The 24,932-nt window shown below is 56.0% G+C and overlaps 1 protein-coding gene across 6 annotated transcripts in view; it reads right to left on the minus strand.

Annotated features, from left to right (window-relative positions):
• Positions 1-15,603: 15,603 nt before the first annotated feature.
• The window catches only part of UBASH3A (ubiquitin associated and SH3 domain containing A), a 40,686-nt gene continuing 31,357 nt past the window's right edge, over positions 15,604-24,932 (minus strand). Inside the window, exons 11-14 of one of the 6 annotated variants that reach the window (XM_045501287.1) lie at positions 22,960-23,104; positions 22,134-22,240; positions 19,487-19,593; positions 15,604-16,141 (exon numbers count right to left, since the gene is read on the minus strand). In XM_045501287.1, the coding sequence (XP_045357243.1) occupies positions 16,004-16,141; positions 19,487-19,593; positions 22,134-22,240; positions 22,960-23,104 (497 nt within the window). In that variant the 3' untranslated portion in view covers positions 15,604-16,003. The other 5 variants (XM_045501286.1, XM_045501290.1, XM_045501289.1 and 2 more) reach the window with 5 other exon arrangements.

Below are 24,932 nucleotides of genomic sequence, written 5' to 3' on the forward strand. Positions count from 1 at the left end.
GTAGATGAAGTGACGTCCACACTCTAGAGCCTGGTGTCCCTCAAAGCTCGTTCCTCCACTCCCACAGACGTGGTGCTGGGTCCACGGGACAAGGGCAGATGGAGACCTGACCTTTGACCCCATACCTATGTGTCAGAGTGCAGGGTAAGTCACCCAAATGGGTGACAGAAGTATTTCCGGAAGCTATTCCGGAGCAGCATGCAAGAACGGAACCACACGTGGGAGTTACTACAAACCAGTAACACGCATGTATTCCAGAAACCCACACCTGCCAAATCCATCCCCGATTGGGCCCTCCCTTAGCGTGTTCTTTTTTTTTTTTTAAGTTTATCTATTTTGAGACAGAGAAAGGGAGAGCACAAACAGGAGAGGGGCAGAGAGAGAGAGAGAGCGAGAATCCCAAGCAGGCTCTGTGCTGTCAGCACAAAGCCCGACAGGGGGCTCAGTCCCGTGAATCCTGAGATCGTGACCTGAGCTGAGATCAAGAGTCAGACGCTTATGAGCCACCTGGGTGCCCCATCCCTTATCATGTTCTAAAAGTGCTGTGATGGCTGTATTGCCACCCATCACCAGGGGGCAGGTGTCAGAATGCCTCAGAGGGAAAAGAGACAGAGGACTTAGATGGTCATGGGGAAGATACTTGTGCCAAATGCACAAGAGCCTGTACCTGTGAGAGCACACCGTCAGGGTGTGGAGGGACCTCGGGCTCATGAGCCTTCACACCCTTTATTGGGCGCAGTCCCTCCCACGTCGCTGGTTTTCAGGACGGAGCTGCTGTCTGCAGATTGTTGCAGCCCCTGGTTGTGTCTGGGCTCTCTTAGCTTGTTCTGCTATCCCCTGTATTTCTAATTTCTAGAAGTTATGGCCAAAGGCTTGGTGGATTCGCCGTTCACGAACAGTTAGCTAAATGCACCGTTTTTTGCTGTTGTATACTTCCTGTGTCATCTGATCAGAAGACACAGTGTGGCTGCCTGGCCCCTGCATTAGCTCTGCCACCCTGCACTGAGCAGCCTGACCCCTCTTGTCCCATGCAGCCAAAAGCGGCGTGTATGCTGTGAACGCTGACATCGTACGACCTTCTGCTCTCCATCCTCACCGTCCAGTTTCAACACCAGCTCCTGATCATTGTCCGAATCTGTTTTATTGTTACCTTACTTTCTCGTGGCTGCTGTCTCAGATCACCACAAACAGGGTGATTCAATCAACAGACGTCTATTCCGTCACCGTGCTGGAGGCTGGGAAGTCCAAACCTGAGGTCTGTGCAGGGCTGTGCTCCTTGAGGAGCTCTAGGGGAGGACCTGTCCTTGCAGCTCCTGGTGGGTCCGGTGCTCAGTGACTACCCTGATGCCCCCCTCTTCCGTCTCACGTCTCCCTCTGCTTCTCTCTCGCAAGGACCCTTGTGATTGGATGATCCGGGACCACGTCCCCATCTCAGGTTGCTTGATTTAATCACACCTGCAAAGACCCTGTTTTCAAAGAAGTGACATTTACAGATTCCAGGGATTAGGACCTGAAATCTTTTGGGCCACCCCTCAGACCATTACAACCATGGTTTAAACAGTGGTTTTCCTTTTTTTGTTGTTATTAAAAAAAAAGTTTTTTTTAACATTTATTCATTTTGGAGAGTGAGAGAGACAGAGCACGAGCGGGGGAGGGGCAGAGAGAGAGGGAGACACAATCCGAAGCGGGCTCCAGGCTCCGAGCTGTCAGCACAGAGTCCGATGTGGGGCTCGAACTCACAGACTGTGAGATCATGACCTGAGCTGAAGTCAGATGCTTAACCGACTGAGCCACCAGGTGCCCCCGGATCTCTCTCTCTCTCTCTCTCTCTCTCTCTTTTTTTTTTCCGAGCGATCCTTGTGGCCTCATGGATTTTCGCTGAGTCACTGTGTTCCAACCCAGTGCAATCCTCATTCTTTACTGTGCTGAAACGGACGGCTTTGGCCACTGGTAGCTCCTCGTGCTTACTTCTGGTCCTTCTGACACAACCCCATCAGTCCTTGAAAATTTTATCACATTTTCCCAGTGCTTTTGATGTTTTGTAATTTATTTTTATATAATTCCAAACTTCCAGAAAATTTGCAAGAATAGGAAAAGGAACTTGTGTTTTCTTCGCCCAGACTCCGGAATTGTTTCCGTCTTGCCCCGTTTGCTTTAGGGAGAGCAAAAGAGAAAGAATAGTGTGTGTGTGTGTGTGTGTGTGTGTGTATAAGTGTATACATGTGGTTCCGTGGTCACGCTTATCCGAGGACGATGTGTTCCCAGACCCCCGCACATGCCTGAAACATGGGTAGTACCTAACTCCACATAGACTATGTCCTCCCTATACATACACGCATACATATAATAGAGTTTAACTTGTAAATCAGCACCATAAGAGATTAGCAACAATAAGTAATAACAACATAGAACAATGATAATATTCTCTAATGAACGTTATATGAACGTGGTCTCTCTCTCTCTCTCTCTCTGCACTCCCCCCTCCTGTGATGATGGGAGATAATAAAATGCCGCGTGATGAGGTGAGGTGAGTGTCGGAGACGTTGTGACCTAGCGTTAGGCTACTGTTGACCTTCCGATGACACATCATCTGCTTCCAGATGGTGATGGACTTTCGACACAAAATGAACAAAACTTTTAATTGTTTTAAAGTTTATTAATTTTGAGAGAGAGAGAGAGTGCACAAGTGGGTGAGGGGGCAGAGAGAAGGGGAGACAGAATCCCAAGCGGGTTCTGTGTCACCAACACAGAGCCCGATTCAGGGCTCAGGGCTTGAACTCGCAAACTGTGGGATCATAACCTGAGCCGAGATCAAGAGTCAGATGCTTAGCCGACTGAGCCACCAGGGGCCCCTGCCTCCTTGTCTTCTTGTCAGAGTCCTTGATGTGCAGGACTTGGAAGCCAGGCGAGTCTAACTGGGCAGATGTACCCCCAGCTCCTGGATTCTCCGCTCACTTTCCAAGGCTGTGGCTGCCTGAGCCCAGCCCTCTGGCTCTTCAGACTGGACAGGGGCCGAGGTCGCTCTGCGTGGTTGCAGCGGGTACGGGCTGAAGCCACACGAACGGAAGTCACCCTTACCAGCTTTTCCTGCCGCTGTTGGCTCTCCTAGAAGCTGGCTGCTTTTCGTTCACTGTCCACTGGCACCGGGGCCTTGTTTTGTAACCTCCGCAGAGCGCGTAGCTATCGTCCTTGGGAAGGCTGGGTCCCGAAGGTGCTTGCCAGGTATGGAGCCTGCCGTGTGTGACGCTGGGCCGAGCACAGAACTGTTCACCAAATGTCTTTATCACAAGTGGAACAATGGCGACATTCCTCTTGACCTCAAGATGGAGACGGTTCTTGTCCCCTGGCCTCCGCCAGCCTTACGGCTTTATCTCCGCTGGAGCCGTCCTGGGGGCTGCTCCCCGCGTGTTTGCCCTCCTGGGTGATGCTCTTGGGGCCCCATCTCAGAAAAGTTCCTGCACCTGCCCGTTCTCCCTGACAGTCCAGAGGGATGGCCTGGGCCCTGGCCAGGCCAGCTCTTCTCTCTTGCTGGGGACCCAGCCTCCCAGGGCTCTCCTGTCAGACGCACCCCTGTTCTTCCCTGCTGACTTGGTCTGGTCTCAGTTTGGGCAGCAGGTAAGGTCTTCCTGGTGACCAGCCCCCACCTGGGAGCCATCCTGAGCCACCTCGTTCGAACAAGAGATGCTCCTGACACCCCGGAAATTCCAAGGGACTTAGGAGCTCAGTTTCAGGACCCAGGGGCCAAACACCGAATATCTCTCATCACCTAAGAAATTATAAGGGTTTTAGGATTTTAAAGAACAAAAACTCAACCAAGTAACTTTATTTATTTAAAATTTATTTTATTTTAGAAAGAGAGAGAATGTACAAGCAGGGGAGAGGGGCAGAGGGAAGGGGAGAGAGAGAGAATCTTCAGCACGCTCCACACTCACTGCAGAGCCTGCTGCGGGGAACGATCTTGTGAACCGTGAGATCGTGACCTGAGCCAAAATCAAGAGTCGGACGCTTAACCGAAAATGTAAAGATCTAATTGGCTTTACCGGCGGGTTCGTGAATGGGGCAGCATCCCACCTGCCAAATGGACGGGAGCTCTGAGCAGTTGTACAGAACGGAAGGCTTTCGGGGGCAGAAATGGGCGGGGCCAGGAAGTTATTAGCAGAAGGCAAACCATTGTCTGAGGCAAGGTCACTTTCCCCTGGGAAGGCAGGGGGTCTCATCAGGCAGGCCACCCGCTCGTGCTGATCAGGAAAGCTCAGGCCCACGGTTCCCGGTCCCGCCCTGGGGGAAGGCTGCAACTCCGTCAGGTCGGTATTAAGCCTCGGTGGCGCCCAGCCACGACTTTGCACGATTTCCCTCTTGGCGAATACGAGGTAAAGGTGACCTGTGTTCACCGTTTTTAGTTGATCAAACTGAAGTCCGGTCGAGCCCGAGCTTTCACAAATAGTGAAATGTGGATTTCGCTGTTTCACCTAGACTGTCCTCGGGTGACTTTTTCTCAGCGCCCTTATCTTCTGGTAAGGAGAGCTTCCTGATGTGGTTATCTTTACAATGGCCCCGGTAGTGACCACCGCCCCACCGGATACTGTCCTCTGAGAGGGGGATCCCAGCAGGAAACGGATGACCCTCTCCAAACAGGGTGATTCAAGGGAGCACTTGGTAAAGGGAGGGCCTCTCGAGAGAGGTGTGAACCGGGTGTAGAAAACTGGCTGGGAAAAAGCCATCAGTCAGGTCCCTTCTTAGCAGACCACGGCTTCTCGTACCCAAACAGGTCACGCAGCACTTTGAAGGTATCTCCTTCGTGTCCAGGGACCCCGTGGACAAGGAGCCAGCCACACAGGCCAGTGGGTCAAGACACCGTGCCCTCTGGAGGCGTCCAGGCCCGCCTGACCCCTGGTGGCCGGATGCTACTCCCACTCTGGGATCCCATTATCCCCTGCTGACATCGGAGTTCAGTGCAGGGGCTGTGCCCCCAGCACCCCGTCCAGGCTGCAGAGGACAGCCCGGGGCTCGGCAAGGACTCCCATGCAATCTTCTTGTCCCCGGGGCCCCCAAAGGCGGGAGGCTATGACGAGGCAGTGGCTGAGTCACTTGCAGAGAACAAATCCGTTTCCCCACTTCTGCGTCCCTGAGCCTTCGACCTCTGTCCTGGACAGCAGCCCAGGACCTCAAACAGTCTGCCCTCATGAATTCCACACCACCCTTGTTCAGGCTTCAGGTAGTCAAGCTGGTAACTCATTGACTACGCCTTCGGGGCTTGAGGCAACGCGTACGCAGATCCCAGGCGAGGGCGCTTATGTTGAACATTTCAGCAAATCTCGACTCATTCCACCCTATTTGGTCGGCCACTTGCTCCTGGGTTCCTGCTGGCGTGCTGGGGGTACCCGACGTCTTCCCCTGTGTGGGCAGCCCCCTCCTGGAAAGGTCTGTGTCCCCCGACCCGGACTCCGTTGACCTCAACTCTTCTCTGGGGCCGGAGCAATGAGAGGAGGAGGGGGCCCTGAGAACCGACAGCAGATCAGAGGAAACTTCCCCAGAAGCAGGTGTGGAAAGGCTTGTGTAGCAAAGAAAGGGTGGCTTCCTTCCCTGGGGGAGAGCAGGGTGGAGGAGTAGAGGGGAAAGGGAGGAGGGAGAGGAGGGGAGGGGAAGAGAGGGGGATGTTTCTCTACCGACAGGGGAATTTGCGCTTTCAAATCTTCAGCCTCTCATCCGCTTCTGCCCAAATGTGTCCACGACGTGTCTCCACCCCTCACTCCCTTCTAGCACCTTCTCCTGGAAGCGATCTGACAGGGTTGAGCATTTGATGGGCTCTCAGCTCTTTGCTGCCCTCCAGCCCCATAAGCAGACCCATGTCCTTGGCACATCTGCCCGGTGATCAGCGGAGGAGGACCCCTGAGTCCCTGTGCTTGGTCTTGTTTGTATGCCCACGGTTTTTCGTCTCTCTCTCCCTGGGCGTGTGCCTCCAGGGCCATGAGACGCCAGGTGACTGACGGTGCAGTCTGTGTTATTAGTTGCTATGGTGACAGCCACAGCTAAAGTGAGCAGTAGGGATGCTACTGCTCGCCGTGGGTGACCTACTCCCTGTCCCAGCCAGCGATGGGGTGACCACAGCTGGTTGGTGTGGAACCTGATAATGGGAGAAGCTCTTTCTTGAGCCACTCTGGTACCGATGACTTTATTAGTCAACGCTGCGGCAGGAGTGAATGCACGAAGGTGAGGGTAACTTGACAGAAACCTCGTAAGGGAATGAGCTGTGGAAATAGATACCCCAACCCCACCCTCCTTCTGGGCGCCCCCCCCCCCCCCCAAGTCTCCCAATGGCCCCGAGGACACAGGAGCCTGGGTGATGTGTCCACGCAGGTCAGCCTGGAGACAGGCAACTGGAAGTCCTCGAGCTCACTGCCTACCCAGCCTTTGGCCTGGTACCCAGCCTGGCACAGTGTGGACCCCCAACGATGCATGCTGCAGGAACACTTCTGGGGGAGGAGGAGAAAATGACCATCAAGTGAAACACCGTCCGTGCCTCCAGCTTCCCTGTGGTTCGGATTTTACCGACGGGCAAATTATGTACGTGTCTAGATAGTTATAAAGTCATGGGACCGTCTTCCCCTCATCCGGGGGTCTTGCCTTTGAGCAAAGCTGACATGAACACCTGGTGGCCAAGTTCAAGGGGCTGATCTTTGTAAGGGATTTGCGATAGGATTCCTTTACAAAGCAAGTCCCCCTACATCGGTGGCTCTCAAACTCCAGCGGGCGAGCACCAGAATCACCCGGCGGGCTTGTTAAAACACAGGTTACTGGGCTCGACTCCAGAGTTTCTGACTCAGTGAGCCTGGGGCAGGACCTCAGAGGGTACGTTTGTAACAAGCTCCCAGGGGATGCAGGTGCTGCCGGTCTAGGGACCCCACTTCGAGAACCACCTGCTTAGGGCCTTTCTGACGTGCCTTGGGGTCACGGTGGTCAGGACCCACGGGTTGACGCGTCAGGGTGCCGGGATTCGGGCACCAGCCTCACAGCCAGCCAGCTTCACGACTGCCTCTGCACGTGATGTGATTTCTTCATCCTAGATCTGAGCTGCCTTGAGGATTCGGTGAGATAACGCCGGAACCTGCTTATCACAGCAGCTCCAAGGACTGAACCTTTGCCTGGCAGTCGCTGCCGTCGTAAGACTCAGTCCGCTCAAGTTCGTTTTATACAGCAGTGACCCAGAACACATCTGCTGAACGAAACGGACTTGAAAACAGTTGCCTGGAATCTGGATTGTTGAGAGTGCGTAAAACAGATTACACGACATTATTGGATTTCATTGCCTTTTGCGGATGCAATACAAATGCGTTTCATGATGCCACGAAGTTCGGAATGTTGGCAAGTCGCAGGGTATGTTAAGATCACAGAGGATTATAACGGGGCTCCCATAGGTTTATCACCACAATAAAAACAACTACGGAAATGGATGATAAGCCATTATTCTCTGGGGGTTTCCTTCGTTGCCGTCCCTAGGACCCAGCAGGGCCAAGGGCCAGGTCGGATTTACAAGGAGGGGCCCAGTCTGGTCTGAACGGGGAACAGTGGGTAGTTTTTTCTGTGAGTAACCCCGGGCTGTACCTGCCACACTCAGCTCACCGGGGTTCAGTCTGGGGGCGCCAGTGTGAGGCTCGTTTGATCTCTGGCTCATACGAAATGGTGAGTGTTTTTGCTCGAGAGTCCTCACTGGTTTGTCCTGCCCAGGCTCCTGCCTTGTGCGCTGGGCTGTGGCATCAGAGTACACGCTTGGGGTGACATTCACGACCCAGTGACAGGGGCTGTGCTGGGCAAGGTGGGCACGCCCCCTCCATCTTCCCTATCACGGTCCCACCCACCTGCCTGGAGACCCACCTGCCTGGAGAGCCACCTGTCAGAGGACCCACCTGCCAGAGGACCCACCTGCCAGGGGACCCACCTGCCAGGGGACCCACCTGCCAGGAGACCCACCTGCCCGGAGCTCCTGCAGGACAGGGTCCGAGCCTGCATTTCTGTTGCCAGGACCTCGTGGTGTGCTGCCCACAAAGACACCCCGTGATCGCCTCACACAAGCCACGTGGCTTCCTATGAGGCCTTGAAGGGTGAGGACAGCTTTCCCTCCAGCAGTAAGATTATGAGTTCACTTATCTCACGCAATAAACAAAGCAAGAGGAAGACTTAGGGAGATGTTCAGGTGACCAGCTGTGACCCGGGGGACAGTAGCAGGCTTCTCTAACTAGACAGTGTCCCTTCCCGTCACCATGTCCCTCTCTGCTTTATTCTTCCTCATCTCCTCACGGTATATGGCATTGTGTACACTTCGGGGCAAACGGCCCAGCTCCTCGTTGGTGGCACGCAGACCCCCTGGGGACGGTGCTAACGGCAGCTTCCGGTCCAGCAGCCTGGCAGGGGGCCTGGGTCTCTGGTTTCTTTTTCTAAGTGTGTTTATTTTGAGAGAGACAGAGACAGTGCAAGTGGGGGAGAGGCAGAGAGAGAGAGAGAGAGAGAGAGAGAGAGAGAGAGAGAATCCCAAGCAGGATCTGAACCATCAGCACAGAGCCCGACACGGGCTCGAACTCACGAAACTGTGGGCTCATGACCTGAATGGAAACCAAGAGTTGGAGGCTTAACCGACTGAGCCCCCCGGGGCGCCCCAGAAACGGCATTTCCAGCAAGCTCCCAGGTGACGCCCAGGGGACCACACGCTTGAGAAGCAAGGTAGCCAATGACTTACGGGGCCTTCCTCACCTTTCCTCAAGGCTGGTTCTATTCCTCCGGATACTGTGCTCTGGGAGCCCCGTTTTTTTAATCATGTCAAAGTGAACCAGGGCACAGGGTTCGCCCTCTCTAGCTGCACCCAGACCAGGGGGGAGCAAAGCGGTCCAGGGCTCACTGAGGGCAAATCAAATGTGCGTTTCCCCAAATCAATCATTAAAATAAGCTGTGTTGCCTTTCTGGGAGGCGTCGGTGGGGAGGTCTGTCTGTGGGTGGCTGGTTCACAGACTTCTCCTTTGGGATTTAGGTTCATTTTGTGCTGTACCTTCTTTGGAAAATACTTTATTTATTGCACTGACGAATCTTTACCTCATTAGGGGTGGCACACACTGAAAGATGAGTTGATAGTTAAAAGAAATATGCTTTTGGAGAGAAGGAGACATCTGACGTTTCCAGATCGTTTATTTGCCGAATGACTTCTCAGAGAACTTGCTCGCAGGTTTCAGCAAGAAGAGGGGTGTGTGTGTGTGTGTGTGTGTGTGTGTGTGTGTGTGCGATTCTTGGCTTATTCTGTGAGCTCGAGTTTTAGGAGCATATGGTCCTCAACAGCTGCAAGTAGCATCTGCTTGGAACCAAATGGGGATGAAAAGTTAGCGATTCCGGAAATGTTCCGTGGCAGCTTACAAACACCTTTTGACACAGCCGGCTTCTGGTGACACTTTGTGATGGAGCATTTGTAAAATCCCTCACGTCTCTAAAGATTCCGTCCGACTTAATAGTCCGATGCCCGCCTGCAAATTCACTGTCAGTAAACCTGACGTGCTGGCTTCGTCTCGCCTTGGCAGAAGTGTGTGACTTCCTGGTGTGGCTGAGCCAATGCCGCCAGGAGAGGCAGAGACATCCAGTTGAACAGGGGGGGTGGGGAGGCAAGGAGTCGGGCTCCCTGCAGGCTTGGTCCGGGCGCCAGAGTCGCTGGCTGCTGGGGGGAGCTTGGAGGAGGCATAGCCTTGGAGGGATCCCACGTGGCCTTTCGCCCACTCTCCTCCCCAGCGCTGCTACCCTCCCAGATCCAGCGTCCCTGTCTTCCTCTCCTGGCCCTGCCCGAGCCCAGATCGTGGCCCCTCTTCCCCCGCCCCGATCCCCACTGGGGAGACTGTTCACTTCCTCGGCGGGGGAAGGGGGCGGAGCCTGAAGCGCATGCTGTGTTGTCCCAGGTCCCCCGGCAGGCCTGTCCAAGCACCTTCTCGCTAAAGGTGACCTCTCCCAACAGAGCCAGGTTCATGCTTACTGTCAGCGGGGGGCTGAAGTCGGCTCACACCCGCTCATGAGAGCGGATTCCTACATTTTCAGGCATTTTCTAAACGAGCTGTTAAAACACTGGTGGCTCAGGATCAGCCACGGTGGGGGTGGGGGGAGCAGGTACACCATGGGGACCGGCCGACACCACACACACTCCAGATCAGGCCACCACGGCTCACCACTTGGAAGATTCTTCCGGGACAGAGGATGCGAGGCTGTGACCCGGCTGGCCTGCAGCTAAAGTCACAATGGGCGAGAGACGGAATGGGGGCCCAAGCCCAGGTGTCCTGAGTCCCAGTGTGATTCCTTTGCACAAGATTGTGGCTGATGTTCATTTGTGTTGACCGACTACCGTCTCCCTCATTAGCAGAACCTGTTTGCTGCAATTCCACAAATCCTCATGCCTGCACCGGACGGGGCTGACAAGACTCCTCTCTCAGAGCATCTGCGGTGCTGGGATCGTGCCCCCCGCCCGAGGACTCTGCAGGCTCTGGATGATCCTGGCACACTTTCGAGATCTAGAGTCTGGGCGGGGGGCTTGGTCAAATCAGGCTCTGCTGTCATCCGGATGCAGGCGCCACGGCAGAGCAGCCCCCTCCTCAGGCTTGCTGACACTTTTCTTGGTGGCCCTGGCAAGGTGTCCCCACCCGGGCTCACGTCTTCACCGCATGCTTCCGAAAGCCTGGTTCGTGCCTGGACGTCCTCCGTCTTCATTTCATGGACCCTGCCCTTCGGAACATCACGAGCCGCTCGACTCAAGATATGGGTACATTCTGGGGCGCCTGGGTGGCTCAGTCGGTTGAGCGTCTGACTTCGGCTCAGGTCATGATCTCGCGGTTCATAAGTCCGAGCCCCACATCGGGCTCCCTGCTGTCAGCGCAGAGCCGGCTTCAGATCCTCTGTCTCCCATCTCTCTGCCCCTCCCCCGCTCAGGCACCCGCTGTCTCAAAAATAAACATTAAAAAAATAAAAAAAGGGCACCTGGGTGGCTCAGTCGGCCGAGCTTCCGACTTCGGCTCACGTCACGATCTCACGGTTCGTGAGTTCGAGCCCTGCGTCGGGCCCTGTGCCGACAGCTCGGAGCCCGGAACCTTCTTTGGATTCTGTGTCTTCCTCTCTCTCTGCCCCTCCTCCGCTCATACTCTGTCTCTCTCTCTCTCTCTCTCTCTCTTTCTCTCTGAAAAGTAAATAAACATTAAAAAAAAAAAGATACAGACTTATTATTTTTTTCCTGGCTTTTGTCTCCGTAATAGTGTGTAGATTCAGCCAGGGTGTGAAATAGTTATTCCAGGCTCCCCCGCGCACCTGTGCCATCATGTGTGTGCCCGAGGGCCTTGACACACCACCGGGGACCAGGGCTCTCGGCACCTGTACGAAGGGGACACGTCAGGGGTTTTCAGCGGGGGACGGTTTTGCTAGCAAGATTTGGAGGCATTTTTGGTTACTGTCACTGTCAAGGGGGGGGGGGTGCCACTGGCATCTCACTGGGTCAGGTCCAGGGGTGTTGCTAAACCCCCCACGATGCCCAGGACAGCCCCCCACAATGAAGAGTTGTCATCCCCAGATGTCAGCGGTGCTGAGATTTCGAAACCCCGGACACACAGCTTTGCAGGTGAGTCGTGATCACAGGGGCTCCGTGGTCACTTTGCGGACTGGCGCAGGGAGACGTCGCCTTCCGGGTGTCGAATCTTGCTGCCAAGGAACACGGTGCACCTGCCCAGCCAGTGGGCCTTCTTCCGTGTCCCTCGGTGGCACGCTTATGTGCTCAGGTGTTCCTGCAAGCATGTTCCTGGGCATTTTACGTTCTGCTGTCAGTGCCGGGCAAACGGGCCGTTCCTGTCACCACGTGTCCCGGCGATGTCGGCGTGCACGACATCCACCAACGTCTGGGCTTTATGTTTGAGCTCAGGCACTTCCTGAACTCGCTTTCTGTGGCTCTAGGATTTTGGTTGATTTTCTTGGGGTTCCAGGGCCGTGGTCTTGGCGTCTGCGAAGAGTGTGCGGGCTGGGGGGAGGGTGGGTGGGTGGGTGCGGAGTGAGACCTGTGCTGCCCACCTCCGTCCACCGCAGCTCCTTGCGCTGATCTGGGGCTCTGAAGGGTGCAGCAGGATTTTGTGAGCCCCCGAGACCAGGTGACAAAGTGGCTCAGAGTCAGAGCGGAGAAGCCCGCTCCCTCCAGCCGGGCACTGGAGGCTCTGGAAGCGCTGGGTGGTGACCCCAGGTGGGTTCCTGGCCTTCTTCCCGGCGGGCAGGCTGGCTAAGGCAGCAGAGGCTTCTGGAACAGGGGGGGCTGGGAAGGGCCGTGGGCTCTGCGAGGAAGCTGGGGGGCTGTGTCACACAGACTCCTTCCTGAGCACCACGAGCCCCCCGGGGGCTCCCGGAACGCGTGGAGCGGGGACAGAGGAGCCCAGGAAGCACCGCGACAAAGCTCTTCCCCAAGGCTGGAGTGGGAGGTCACGCGGGTGACCCGTGTTCTTCCCTTTGCCCCTCACGCTAACCTCATCTGCCCACACGGAGTCGAACTCTTGTGTTTCATGCTGAAAAGCAAGGACAAAAAGCAAAGGCAAAGGTCAGGAGAGGTGGTGCACGGAGATGGGCGTTTAACAGGCTCGGGTGATGGTGCCGTTTGCCACGCGCCCTGTGCTGAGCTGCGCGACGTGGCCCGTGCCCAGCTGTCCAGAGCTGTACCTTTTTTTGGTGTTTATACTGGTACTTTCACGCACCGCATCGTCCTGGGGCTGCGGTGACAAAGTACCACAGTCTAGGTCTGCCTCCCGCGGACACCGGCCAGGTTGCATCAGGGCCACCCTAGCGACCTCGCTTTACCTCAATTGCCTCTTTAAAGACCCGGCCTTGACCTCCTGAGCTGCTGGGGCCCGGCCGTCAGCTTATGAATTTTGGGGCACACCATTCAGCCTGCAAACTTCGCCAACATGACTCACGTCTAAAAAAAGCAATCTCGCATTCGGTTCTAAGATAAGACTCGTTCCAGGGAGAAATCACGATGGCTGTTTCTTCTCGGGTAACACGGGAGAGGGTGTTTGCCAGGGGACGGTGGCCCCGGGCCTGTCACCACACACGTGTGTCTCCGAGGCACCAGGTGCCCCATCAGACCAGGCTCAGGCTCCTATCCTTTGCTGCTGTTTCTCCCCCCCCTCCCCTCCCCCCTGCTTTCATCTTCGAAACAGCCCGTGGTGGGGCAGAGGGGGGCTTTGGTGACTGTGCACAAATTATTCGCCACATCGGGGCAGGCAGCAGACGCGCGGGGAGCTCTTTCCAGGTGTGTTTTTTCCAGCTCACAGCTGAGAAAACCAGAGATGACTTGGGTGGCCCAGGCGGTGGGGGGCGCCGCGGTAATAGGGCAAGCATTTCCAGAGGACGTCAGCAGGGGTCAGTCTAGGCTCACAAACGCAGGGGTGCTGGACAGAACCTCCGAGAGCTTAGGGGATCGTTCTGGGTTTCCGGGCTCCTTGCTCGTAGAACTGAAAACTGGCACCAACTGACGATAAACTTCCATTCCCGCCCTTCTGCCGGGCGGCTCTGTTCTCAGGGTCCCGTGCTTATGATGAGGCTCGTTCTGGAAGCCAAAAGTGACAGAACTGGGCTTTCCTGTGATTGTGTCAGAATGAGGGGCTAGCGGGGACCAGAATTCTAGAATAGAAAGAAAATGGCATTTCTTGCTATTTTTGTTATAGGTTTTTTTTTAATGTTTATTTTTGAGAGAGAGAGAGAGAGAACGAATGCGTGAGCAGAGAGGGGCAGAGAGAGAGAGGGAGACACAGAATCTGAAGCAGGCTCCAGGCTCTGAGCTGTCAGCACAGAGCCCAACACGGGGCTCGAACCCACAAACTGTGAGATCGTGACCTGGGCTGAAGTCAGATGCTCAGCCACTGAGCCCCCCAGGCGCCCCACATTTCTTGCACTTTGGCCTTGGAATCTGAGATTCAGACCCATCTCTCTGTCCCTCGCCCACCCCCACCAGCAGCCCAGCAAGGAGGAGGGTCAGGGGCTTGTGACCCAGAAGCCTCCCTCCTGAAAGGGTAAATCCAGACACCTTGGGACCGCCCCAAAGAAGGGGCCACTATTTAAATGCCATTTGCTTGATTTGTAAGGTTTTTAATCATCGTCATGATTAGTAGTGTCCGGGTGGCACCAGGGGGTATCCGGGAGAGAAAACAAGGAAATAACTTCTTCCCAGTCACATACTTGCTGCAGAGAAAGGGGCGGCCGTCCGAGGCAGGACGGACCCATAGGAGGTGCTCCAGGACACCCATTGGCTTTCTGGTCAGTTCCTGTTGGGACGTGTGCAGGGTTGTTTTCCCGGAGACTGTGTTGTCCACCAGATATGGGAGCCGCCTGTGAGCCGGCTGCCCTCTGCTCTCTCCTCTGTGTCAACCTTAAACTGCTTTATGTTTGGAGACAGAAAAATGATGTCACGCGTAAGTAAAACAAGGGACAGACACTTTTGTCTTCCTCTCTACAGTCAGACTCCAAAGCCTGTGTGTGTCCCTTGGGACGTGGCGCTTCCTGTGCGGGTTCTGGGGTCCACTCTGGGTTCACCGTCTCTGCTCCTCAAGAGCTCCACGGACTGCGTAGCCCCAGCCTTGCCCGGGAGACGGCAGAGGAGAGCTGGGGACGGGGTGGGTACTTCCCTGAGAAAGGCCAGGCACGGGTCAGCAACGGTCCCCCACGGTCCCCCGTCGCGACAATGAAATGTCAGAACTGGAGCGCGGTGGGACAGCAGGGAGTCCAGTCGGGCTCACCGCACCGTGGTGGGATTTTGTCTGGGGCACTGAGGGCGCTGGCGGTGGGGTCCGCTGTGACCAGTGGGTGGGGGGGGGAGAGACTCCCATCAGCCACCTGGACCAGCTGCTTCGGAGTCAGAGGCACCCCTGGATTTGCAGCATCCTGGCAGGCGTCCCCGTGCCAGTGGGTGTTCCTGTGAGTCAGGGCAGGCCACGCCCCCCCCTCCACTTGGCCAAAAGGGAGAAAAGGAGAAGCTGGGGCAGGCCTGCACGAGGGAAGCGCGTCTCCTCCTCATACCGGGGCCCCCGTACAAGCAGCCCCATGTGTGGGGTGTGGGGGGTGACGATGGTCCCCAAAGACATCCACATCCCAATCCCAGACCTGCGGCTGTGTCCCTCACAGGGCAAAAGGGGCCATGCAGATGGGATTAAGCTGCAGATCTTGAGGCAGAAGGTCGTCCCGGACTGTCGGGAGGACCCTCTATAACTGCAAGAGACCTTACCGCAGGGGGCTGGGGGTGTGAGGGTGTGAGGAGGTGCAAGAGGAGGGCAGGGACAGACCTGAAGACGCTCCGTGTGCGGATCGAGGCGGAGAGGGCAGGGGTCTCTGCAGCCGGGAAAGGCCAGGAGACGGACCCCTCCACAGCCTCTGGGGGCCACGGAGTCCGCTGACCTGTCTTAGGAATCCTGACCTGCAGAGCCGGAACGGAACTGATTTGCGTGTGTGTGTTCAAAAATGCGTGTTGTCCCTGACCACCGCTCCGTGGTGACTTACTGTGCGGCGATAGAACTGGTACCCGGGGAGCGGGCATCGCGAGCTGCGCGGCCCTGATTTCCAGCTGGTGGGTGGTCTCTGGTGAGATTTTATTGCATATTACGCCCCCTTTGGGTCTGTGTAGACATAGCCCAAAGGGGGTTGAAACAGAACTGGGAGAATGACGGGGAACCCACGAGCCACAGTGGGCAGGTCCTTCTGTCCTTTGCGGTGGGTCACGGTGACCCGCTTCCCTCCGGGCCACGCGGCACGTCCACACCTTACAGGGTCTGAGCTCGCAGGACAGAGGACCACCTGTGGCGGCTACGAAGGTGGCGGCAGGTGGCTGAACATCCTGGGATGTGAAAGTGCGTCTTGTGCATCTACAAATCACACCGAGGGGGCGTCGGACCCCCTCAAACGCCGGCATCGCCCAGCCCCGCCGAGAGCTGGGCCTCCTCGGCACGAGCCGCGCAGAGCACGAGCGAGTCTCTTAGCTGCCCGGGATCCAGTTCCTCCAGTTGAACGCGGAGTTCGAGCCGTGGGTCAGAGTCTTCACGGGAGGGTTCACCAACTCCCATTTCCCTTCCTCTTTATTTTCTTCGCAGAAGCACATACCCAGAGAAGGAATCTAGGACAGAGTTTTCAATCACTTGTTAATATCTTGTAGGAGGTCGATCGATTTTATCGTCGCTCTAGACCCAACAGACAGGCCCTGCTGGGCCGGGGAGGTGGGCACGATGGGCCCTCGCTGGCACCGCTGCCTGAAACAAGATGCTGGCGCCTCACACAGCCGTCCCCAGCGGGGCCGCGCCCCTCGCTCCCACGGACCAGGGCGATGTCTGCGGACCAGCAATAAGCTGGTGGCACTGGGGGTGCTGTTGGCATCTAACGGGCAGAGGCCAAGGATGCTGCTGATATCTACGGTGCCCAGGACGCCCCGCGGCACAGAAGTACCCTGCCCGAGGCTCAACGGTGCCCAGGCTACAGCTTGAAGAGTGACTTACATTCTCAAAGTTGGCATCGCAAAAAGATATAGGCGTTTTCAGAGCCCAGGAAAAAACCGCAAAGTGAGACTTTAGGCCTTAATCCCTTCATCTGTAAAATGAATGTGTTTTTGGAAATCTTTGTTTTTAAGGCTTTGTTGTTGTTGTCATTTGCATGTTTTGCTTTCTTGTTTTTCTTCTCTCTTTTGATGTCTGGAAATTTCTTGGTGAGACAAAATTTGCAGAAATTCCAACATGCGGTGGGGGTCCACGTGGATGATGGTGCTGACTCAGGATGACTCTCTCCTACTTAGACTGTGCATGTGTGTGCATGTGTGTGTGCATGCACGTACATGTGTACACGTGTGTGCATGCATATGTGCATGTACACACGTGTGCATGTACCTGTGTGTGTACACCTGTGTGCACTTGTGTCTGTGAGTGTATGTGTGTGCATGTGCACATGTGCATATGCATGTGTATATATGTGTGTGCACGCATACATGTACATGTGTACCCCTGTGTGCATGCGCATATGCATGTGTGTACCTGTGTGGGTGCATGTGTGTGCATGTGTGCATGTGCACATGTATGCGCACACACACATATGCATGCACATGTGTACACGTGTGTGCACGCATGTGTATGTACACACACGTGTGCATGTACCTGTGTGCATGTGTGCATGTGCACACGTGTGCATGCATGTGTATATATGTGTGCATGTGTGCATGCATACATGTACATGCGTACCCCTGTGTGCATGTGCGTGTGTATGTGTGCATGCGTGCACATGTATGCACGCATGTATGTATGTGTGCAATGCACACACATGTGTACGCATGCATGCATGTGCGCATGCGTGCACATGCACATGCATGTGCATACACATATATGCATGCACATGTGTACGTGTGTACCTGTGTGCATGTACCTATGGGTGTACACCTGTGTGCATCTGTGTCTGTGAGTGTATGTGTGGGCATGCACACATGTGTGCATGCATGTGTATATATGTGTGCATGTGCACGCATACATGTACATGTGTACCCCTGTGTGCACGTGCCTGTGTATGTGTGTGCACGTGTACACCAGCGTGCATGTGTGTATGTGTGTGTGTGTGTGCATGCGCACATGTGTGTGCACGCGCATGTGTATGTGTGTGCATCTGTGTGCATGCATGTATGTGTGCGTGCATGTGTATGCACGTGTGCCTGTACAAGTGCACACATGTGTGTATGCACGTGCACACATGTATGTATGTGCACACACATATGTGTATGCATCTATGTGCGTGCACATGTATACCAGTGTGGTTGTGTGTGTATGCGTGTGAGTGTATGTGTGTGCGTGTGCGTGTGTGTGTACACGGGGAGGCAGCGTGATGGGGTGGACAAGGGGAAGGCCGTGAACGATCTGTTTCCGTCTGCCCTCGATTTGAAGGCCCGTGGCTCCACGGAGCCCCTTGGTAAATTTCTGCTGTGTGCAGGCGAGTGCAGCTTATTTGGGGATGGGGTGGGGTGGGCACCAAAGTGTCAGGATAAAAATGTCAGAGGAATTTGGAAGTTCAAGGCTGGCCAAGGGTCGGGGCAGTGGGTGGGAATGGGGCTGCAAAGACTAATAGGGCTTTGGAACAGCACATGCTGTTCCCACCACCTGCAATGGTCAGCAGCTGGCATGTGTGGTGGCCATCGTGGGGGTGACCTGGAGCCCCAGGGGAGGGGGGAGGGGTGCGGGAGCAGGAGCAGGCAGCACGGGAGCCCAGGGGAGGTGGACAGGGGCTAGAGCCACAGACGGGGAGCAGGTGCACGGGGGCCGACCAGGAAAACCCCAGAAAATTGCATTCTCACCCAGTGTGGCCTCGAGCCCTGCACTCGGAGAGTGGTAGTCGGTGGCCCAGGACCCCTAAGGGCTCGGGAACATCTGGGTCACAGTTGGGAAAGCCCACCTCGGGGGCACTCTGAGGGGCTTCCACTCAGGTCCAGAGGAAAGTGAATGGGAAGAGAGAGGGTGCACGCAGGTATCGCTCTCTGACTCGCCCCCCGTGAGGGAGGACCCGGCTTTCTCTGGCAGGCAGGGCGGGGCTCCAAAAGCCGGGAACTTTGCGTAGGCACAGAGCCCGTGTGGGCCGGGCAGGGCACGAGGCTGCCCCTCTGCAAACAAGCTGGGGCTGGTCGTGGTCCTGTGATGATTTTGCACAAAGGAACCAGCTCAGGGGCCCATCACCCATCCCAAGTGTCGTTTACGCCACTGTACTCCTGGCCTCAAGGTCACTGGCCGATTAGTTTGATAAAAAGGCCAAGGACAGTGGGCAAGTCTGGCCCTGAGTAGATTTTCGGTGCAGGAGCAGGGGGTGTGTCTGAGCCCCCAGTTTGCCTGCCTTGAGTCATTTCACTGGGTGACAGTCAACAGGTCGGTGCAGACCACTCGCTACCCTTCTCTACACATCCGTCACCTGTTGGCTTTTCTTGTGAGTGTTTGCAGAGCCCCAGCCCGGCCCCGGCCACGCTGGCTGTTCACCGCAAGTGCTTGTGTGTTCCATGGTGGGCTGACTCCAAAGACGAAGGGTGGGGGTTCCTTTCTGTCCTCTAGCCCCCCACCCCCTGCCCCTGGGTCCCCAGAGGAAGCCAGCCCCGCAGTTGTCCTTTGTCCTTGTATCCACATGGCTTACTACTCACTGGACCATCTGGTCCACTACAGGGACTGCCTGTTTCTTATTTTTCATATTATCTGGGCAGCAAATGGCCAAAGTTGCCATAATGATGATAAAGATGACAAACCGCTCCCATCAGCCCCCCACCCAGGACCGCCCTTTGTGTAAGAGCAGGTGCGCACATTCTCAGGACACAGGGTGGGTGGGGTGGGGGGCGTCCCGGCTGCCCCGGGTTGTCTGGACGCCTGCTTTCATTCTGAGAAGGGAGCGTGATGACCCCATGTGCTCGGGGTGCTTGACTTCACGGCCCGAAGGGGAGGAAGGGGCGGGCACATACCTTTCTCACGAGCTGGGCGAAGTCTCCGCTGTCACGGGGAGGCAGCCCAAGGAGTGGGCGGGTGCAGGAGTCCAGCGCTGAGCCGTGGCCCACGATCAGGATGACGCCTACTGTACAGAAAGGGACACCTCGGAGTCAGAGCAGGCACGGAGAGCGCCTCCTAGTAGAACGAGAGTCCCCAAAGTCGTCGGGTGGAATCACCCCCAGGGTACACAAAGCCTTGAGAGATCCTGGGTCGGAAGCGGTGCGGCAGGTAACCCCGAGTTGCGGGTCCCCCATGCATGTGCACGGTCCCTGCTGTATCACGTCCTCGTGCACCTTCTGGGGGTGGCCACGCCTGTCGGGAGCTTTGGGGATGGGACTGCGCTGTGACCTGAGGGACCACCTCTTGCGGGATGTGGTGGCTGCCTCCCAGGCTGGGTCCCTCAGCTTGAGAGGCATCAGCCACCACGAGCCTGCTGATGCCTCTCGCTTCAATAACGACACCCCGAGTCCACGGGTGGAGCGAGTCTCTGCTGGCGGGCGTGACTGCTGCGGGGACCAGTCACAGCTGGGGGGAGCTGGCGGGTCCTGGTGGGTTCACGAGGTGCTGTGGCCGGCCCCACAGGATCCACCTGGAGGAGGCAGTCGGGTGGAGAGCTTCCTGAAGGTTCTGGCCGACACAGAACGATTCATTCTTGCTGCTTCCTGACACTGAATTCTCCAGCGTGACCGAAGCCCTGATGTACTATTTCCTGTTAATTCCGCTCTCACATCTCTGGCCTCCAAAGTCACGGTGCGGTGGCAGCCGGGATGCTGCCTGGGAGGCAGACGCACGGCTTTGGCTCTGGGCCTGTGCTCTTGGTCCTGGGGTGACGTGGGCACGTAGGCTTCAGTCCTCTGGGCTGCAGAGTCATGCGGTGTGCATGGAGGTGACGCCAGGCTGTGCAGGACGGTGACCAGTTCACAGATAACGTCTGTTCGGGGACCGGTAGGGTCGGCTGTTACCTTCCAGCCCGCCTGGAGTTTTTAATCCTCCTCTGCCGCTGGCCACACCTGTCACGCTCCCTCCTGCCTCATGCTGTCCCCTCTCCGGCACCGCTCACCTTCCAAATCCGACTTGTCCTGTCCCTCAAGCATTGCATCCTGACAGCCTCAGCCACACGGGGACGGATGGGCTGTGTTCCCTGCGGTGAGCGTCACAAGACAGTGTTCAGAGGGGTTGGAGCTGATTGAGCAGATCCCCATCCCGGTTCCGGAAGGCCTCACCCCTGTAACGGGGGGAGTGTCCTCGGAAGGGCAGAGCATCCTGTGGACACTGAAATTCAGCTCAGGACGGAGGCTCAAACTGGAGCAGCTGGACAGCGGTGGCCTGAGGACGGGCCCCCTTTGTACAGCGAAAGGCTCTGACGTCACCGTCTGTCCTGAGGCCCTCTGTCGCAGTAACTGTGCGTAACAGGAGTTTGGGAATCAACCAAATGCCACTAAGGTGTGGCTTCCGGAAGCACATTCCCCAGGGTGCCAACCGGTCAAAATGGGCCATTTGTAAAGCAGCCTCATGGCTGGCTGTGTTTGGGGGAGCTGGGCGCGGCCAGGTTTGGGTTTCTTCCTACAGGATGTGAGGGAGCGTGTCCCCCTGGTGCGTTGGGACTGTCCAGGGAGGCCAGGTGCTCAGCTCTTCCCTGAGAGCAGAGACGGTCTTCCCTCGTCAGCAGACATCTCTGCCTGAGTCTGTGGGATGAGGGACGAAGGACAGCCAGGTGGGGAAGCGGGTCTGGTGGTCTCTCACTGCCTCGGAGACTCTTCCTCGTGTTATTCAAAACTGCTAATATTCTGGATGTCATGCCTTTCCCCAACAATCTCCAAACTCTTTGAGGGCAGAGCGCGTGCCTTCTTTGCTTGGATTTTCCCCACGATGTTTTATTTGGTCTCTGACATGTCGCTGATGTTCAGTGTGCTAACTTAAAATTCTAAAGGGTTACACGTCAACTTTTACCACGGATGTTTTCAAATATCCCTCAATAGGCCCACAGGTGGGTCTAACGCATCCCAGAGCCGCAATGGCGTGACATTGGCACATCGCGCACCATCCGTGAGTTACACCGCCCCTCCCCCGCTACCCCCACCGTCCCACCATTCCACAGACTATACCTCAGTCTGCCCCTTCACGTGACCGCTTCCCACCCTGCCACGCCCAGCCTGCCACCGTCACACCTAACAGAATTCACACGGTTTCTCAGGCATGTCCACATTCAGACTCCACACTCAAATTCCGTATTCAGGTTTCTCTAACGGTCTCAACCGTCTACATGTACAGATGTTTTGTTCGAATGTGACCTGACATCTTGTTCGCGTTCCATTCTTAGTCTCTTGTTTCCTAGGAAGTGGACACGAGCGGTTTGTGTTGACCCTGCCATCCTGGATCCCATCGGCTCTCGGTGACAGAATTGGGACCCCCCCCCCCCGGGTGGTGGCAGGTATGTGGCCACGCGCCCGGTGACTGCAGAGGCCTCCGTGTGACACTGTTGGTTGGGGAGGGGGCGGACGAGGTTGGGGCTTTCCTAAACTCTAAAAATTGGCCAGTTTCCACCCCAGAGGTAAGACCCCACCTCCCCGGGGGGCTGCCCATCCCCAGGGCCGGGGGCTGGGGGACGCAGGAGGCCCTTACCGTCCCGTGGGCGGATGCTGGTGATCCATCCGACGCTCACCGCACACCTGTTCACATACTCATCATAGCTCTCGGCCGGCATGAGGGAGGCGAGGGGAAACGCAGGCCTGGAGGAGGAGACGGCGGTGGCTGCCACGCCGGCCTGCTGGCCGTGTGGTCAGCGGGAGAAGGAGAAGCCCTTCCGGGAAGGCGGGGCTCTAGGTCCACGTGACAGTCCAGTGTGGGCCCCAAGCAGGCCGGGGACCAACGTTCGATCTCTAGCAAGTACGCTCACTGAACCCCAGGAGCGTTTGTGACGGCAAAGAGTGGGCCATGGCAGAGAAGGACAAACCTTGTCTCCTGGACCACACCCTGGCCGGGCTCCCGGAGCCCGCGTCTCACGAGGCCGACCGTGGGCTTCCGTGTCCAACCACACAGAGTCGGTTTTAGCGAGACTCCTGCTGACACAGGGAGCCGGAACCCTCACCCTGGTGTCTGCTCCTCCTCGAATCCTGAGCAAACCCCGCCTCCCCCGTCACCCACAGGTGATGCCTGCGCACGCTCTCTCTGGCCTGCCTCGGCGAGGCTACTGCTCTGGCGGTGTACGGAGAATTGCCCCCCCCCCACTGCCCCATCCCTCAGTAGCGCCCCACCTCTGCCCTGCTCCTTCACTAAAATCCCTCACTTGTCCCCATTATGTTCAGAGCCGGGTCCAGTCCTGGTCCCTGGTCACACCCCTAGTGCAGTGGTCCCCCAAATATAGTCTTTAGTGCTGTCGTGAATGTTTCTCCTTGAGCAGGAGCTACGAAGGTGCCCCACCCCAGCAGAAAGGGAGGGAGTGACCCACCTGTAATCCATGCTGACGTTGAAACCTGCCTCCTGCAGCTCGTCCAGGGTCATGAGGGTTGGGGTGGTTTTGCCGGACTCCCATTTTGTCCATTCAAAGATGCCGGGTTCCACTCTTATCTTAATTGTTTTCTCCAGTTTGAGCTCTGGATCCAACGGAATACAAGCGTTTGTCACCCTCAGTGTCCAGATTGGTTTTATGTGAGTCTCTTAAACAATACTTTTTTTTTTAAAAAATGTGGGTTTTTTTTCCCTTGGCAAATATTGTTCTGTGATTACTTACAGCTGTGCTATTTCTTTTTTTTTAAGTTTATTTATTTATTTTGAAAGGGAGAGAGAGAGGCAGAGAGCGGGAGAGAGAGAATCCCAAGCAGGCTCCAAGCTGTCAGCGCAGAGCATGACTTGGGACTCGAACTTATAAACCATGAGATCATGACCTGAGCTGAAATGGAGAGTTGGACAGTTGGCCAACGGACACACCCAGGTGCCCCTGCTATGCTATTTCTAAGACAGAACCCACCAGATGGTTGAAAGGCATCTGAGGAGCAGTGACGCCTGTCCATAAGGAAGGGGACAGAGTCTGCCTGGCCTGCGAGATGCCACTATCAGTGAGCTCACCCTGATGGTCCCATATATCTCTACAGCCAGACTAGCACTGGGCCTCATCATTGATCAAGAGTGAGAGCACACCATGTCGACCAACCCAGTGATCCATGGAAAAGACTCGGCCAATCGAGGAGCACACTAGTCACCACTGAGGCGCCATCTTGACAGACACCCAGATTGAGGAGAAGGTGAAGGGTGAAGGGAGCTGTCTCTTGGAACACCCAGACTTCTCCCAGCTACCCTTCCCGAGAATTTCATACCTTGACCAAGAGAACACCTATAGCATAAGGCCATCTCTTTGAGTGGGGGAAAGAGGGCCTGAATGCTTTTATTTGAAATGGAGAAAATGTCATTAAGCTCCAATGCTGGAAATAAATCAGTTCCCCAAATGTATTCCAGGTCCACGGAACAAGTTCCTTTGCCAAAGCACATTTACGAAAGGGAGTTACACGGTCTAACCAGGCTCCTGAGTTCCCTCCAGCCTGTGGAGGGCCCGTGTGTCCAGTGCGAACAGTTGGAGAGGTTCCCAAATGGTCTTGGCCACTCCTTCTGTGGAGCCATCTTGCAGCCACTTTGTTCTGTGGGTCACATTTTGGGAAATGGTCCATCTGGACAGTCACTGACATGACAGTGAAACTAAGGGTAGCATGTAAGCCTCTCAGATGTCAGTCTGGAAACAGGTCTGTCCTGTTCCAGGACCTGTGAAGAAGGTTGAGCGCCCTCATTTTCCTGAACGACCCAGAATTTATACACTTGGACTTTAAACAGCATCGTGATAATAAAAAAAGATGTTCTGCATATAGACCAAAAGTCCACGAGACATCGTATTAGAGACGTTGACGTTATCATCACCGGAGAACATTTCTGAGAACTTTGCACTTCACTTGTCGAGCCCACCGTCATTAGCTCCAGCTCTCTACCTGGTCCTCCACATCTGCCCCCGCAGGAAAGCCCCAGGCCCTGTGGTGGCTGGGTCTCCATGTAAAGTCAGTACTCAGTGACCACCCTCTATCTCTCTGATAGACGTGTCGTGCCCTCCGTGCACCCCAAGCCTCCAGAAGTCCTTCCCTTTCTCGCTTCCAGCTGGTGGCCTGACCCCCACTGTCTCTAAGAAAGTAGAGGCAAGCCCCCTCCCCCACATTAGCACACCTGCTGTGTCTCTGTCCAGTCTTCTGCCCTCTGTCCCATCACTGTGGGGCTTTGGCCTGTGCTCCTGCACTGCTGACTACGTCATGTCCACTGCCCCCCGCCCCCTCCCTCCAAGAGGGCAGGGCAGGGCTCCAGCAGCAGACGAAGAACCAAGGCCCCCAGAACAGGCTGCAGTTCTCTGGCAGGAACTCTCTTTTTCCTGCAGGCAGAAGCTGCTAA

Source organism: Leopardus geoffroyi, chromosome C2 (genome assembly GCF_018350155.1).
Source record: "Leopardus geoffroyi isolate Oge1 chromosome C2, O.geoffroyi_Oge1_pat1.0, whole genome shotgun sequence".
In the NCBI taxonomy this organism is placed as follows: Eukaryota; Metazoa; Chordata; class Mammalia; order Carnivora; family Felidae; genus Leopardus; species Leopardus geoffroyi.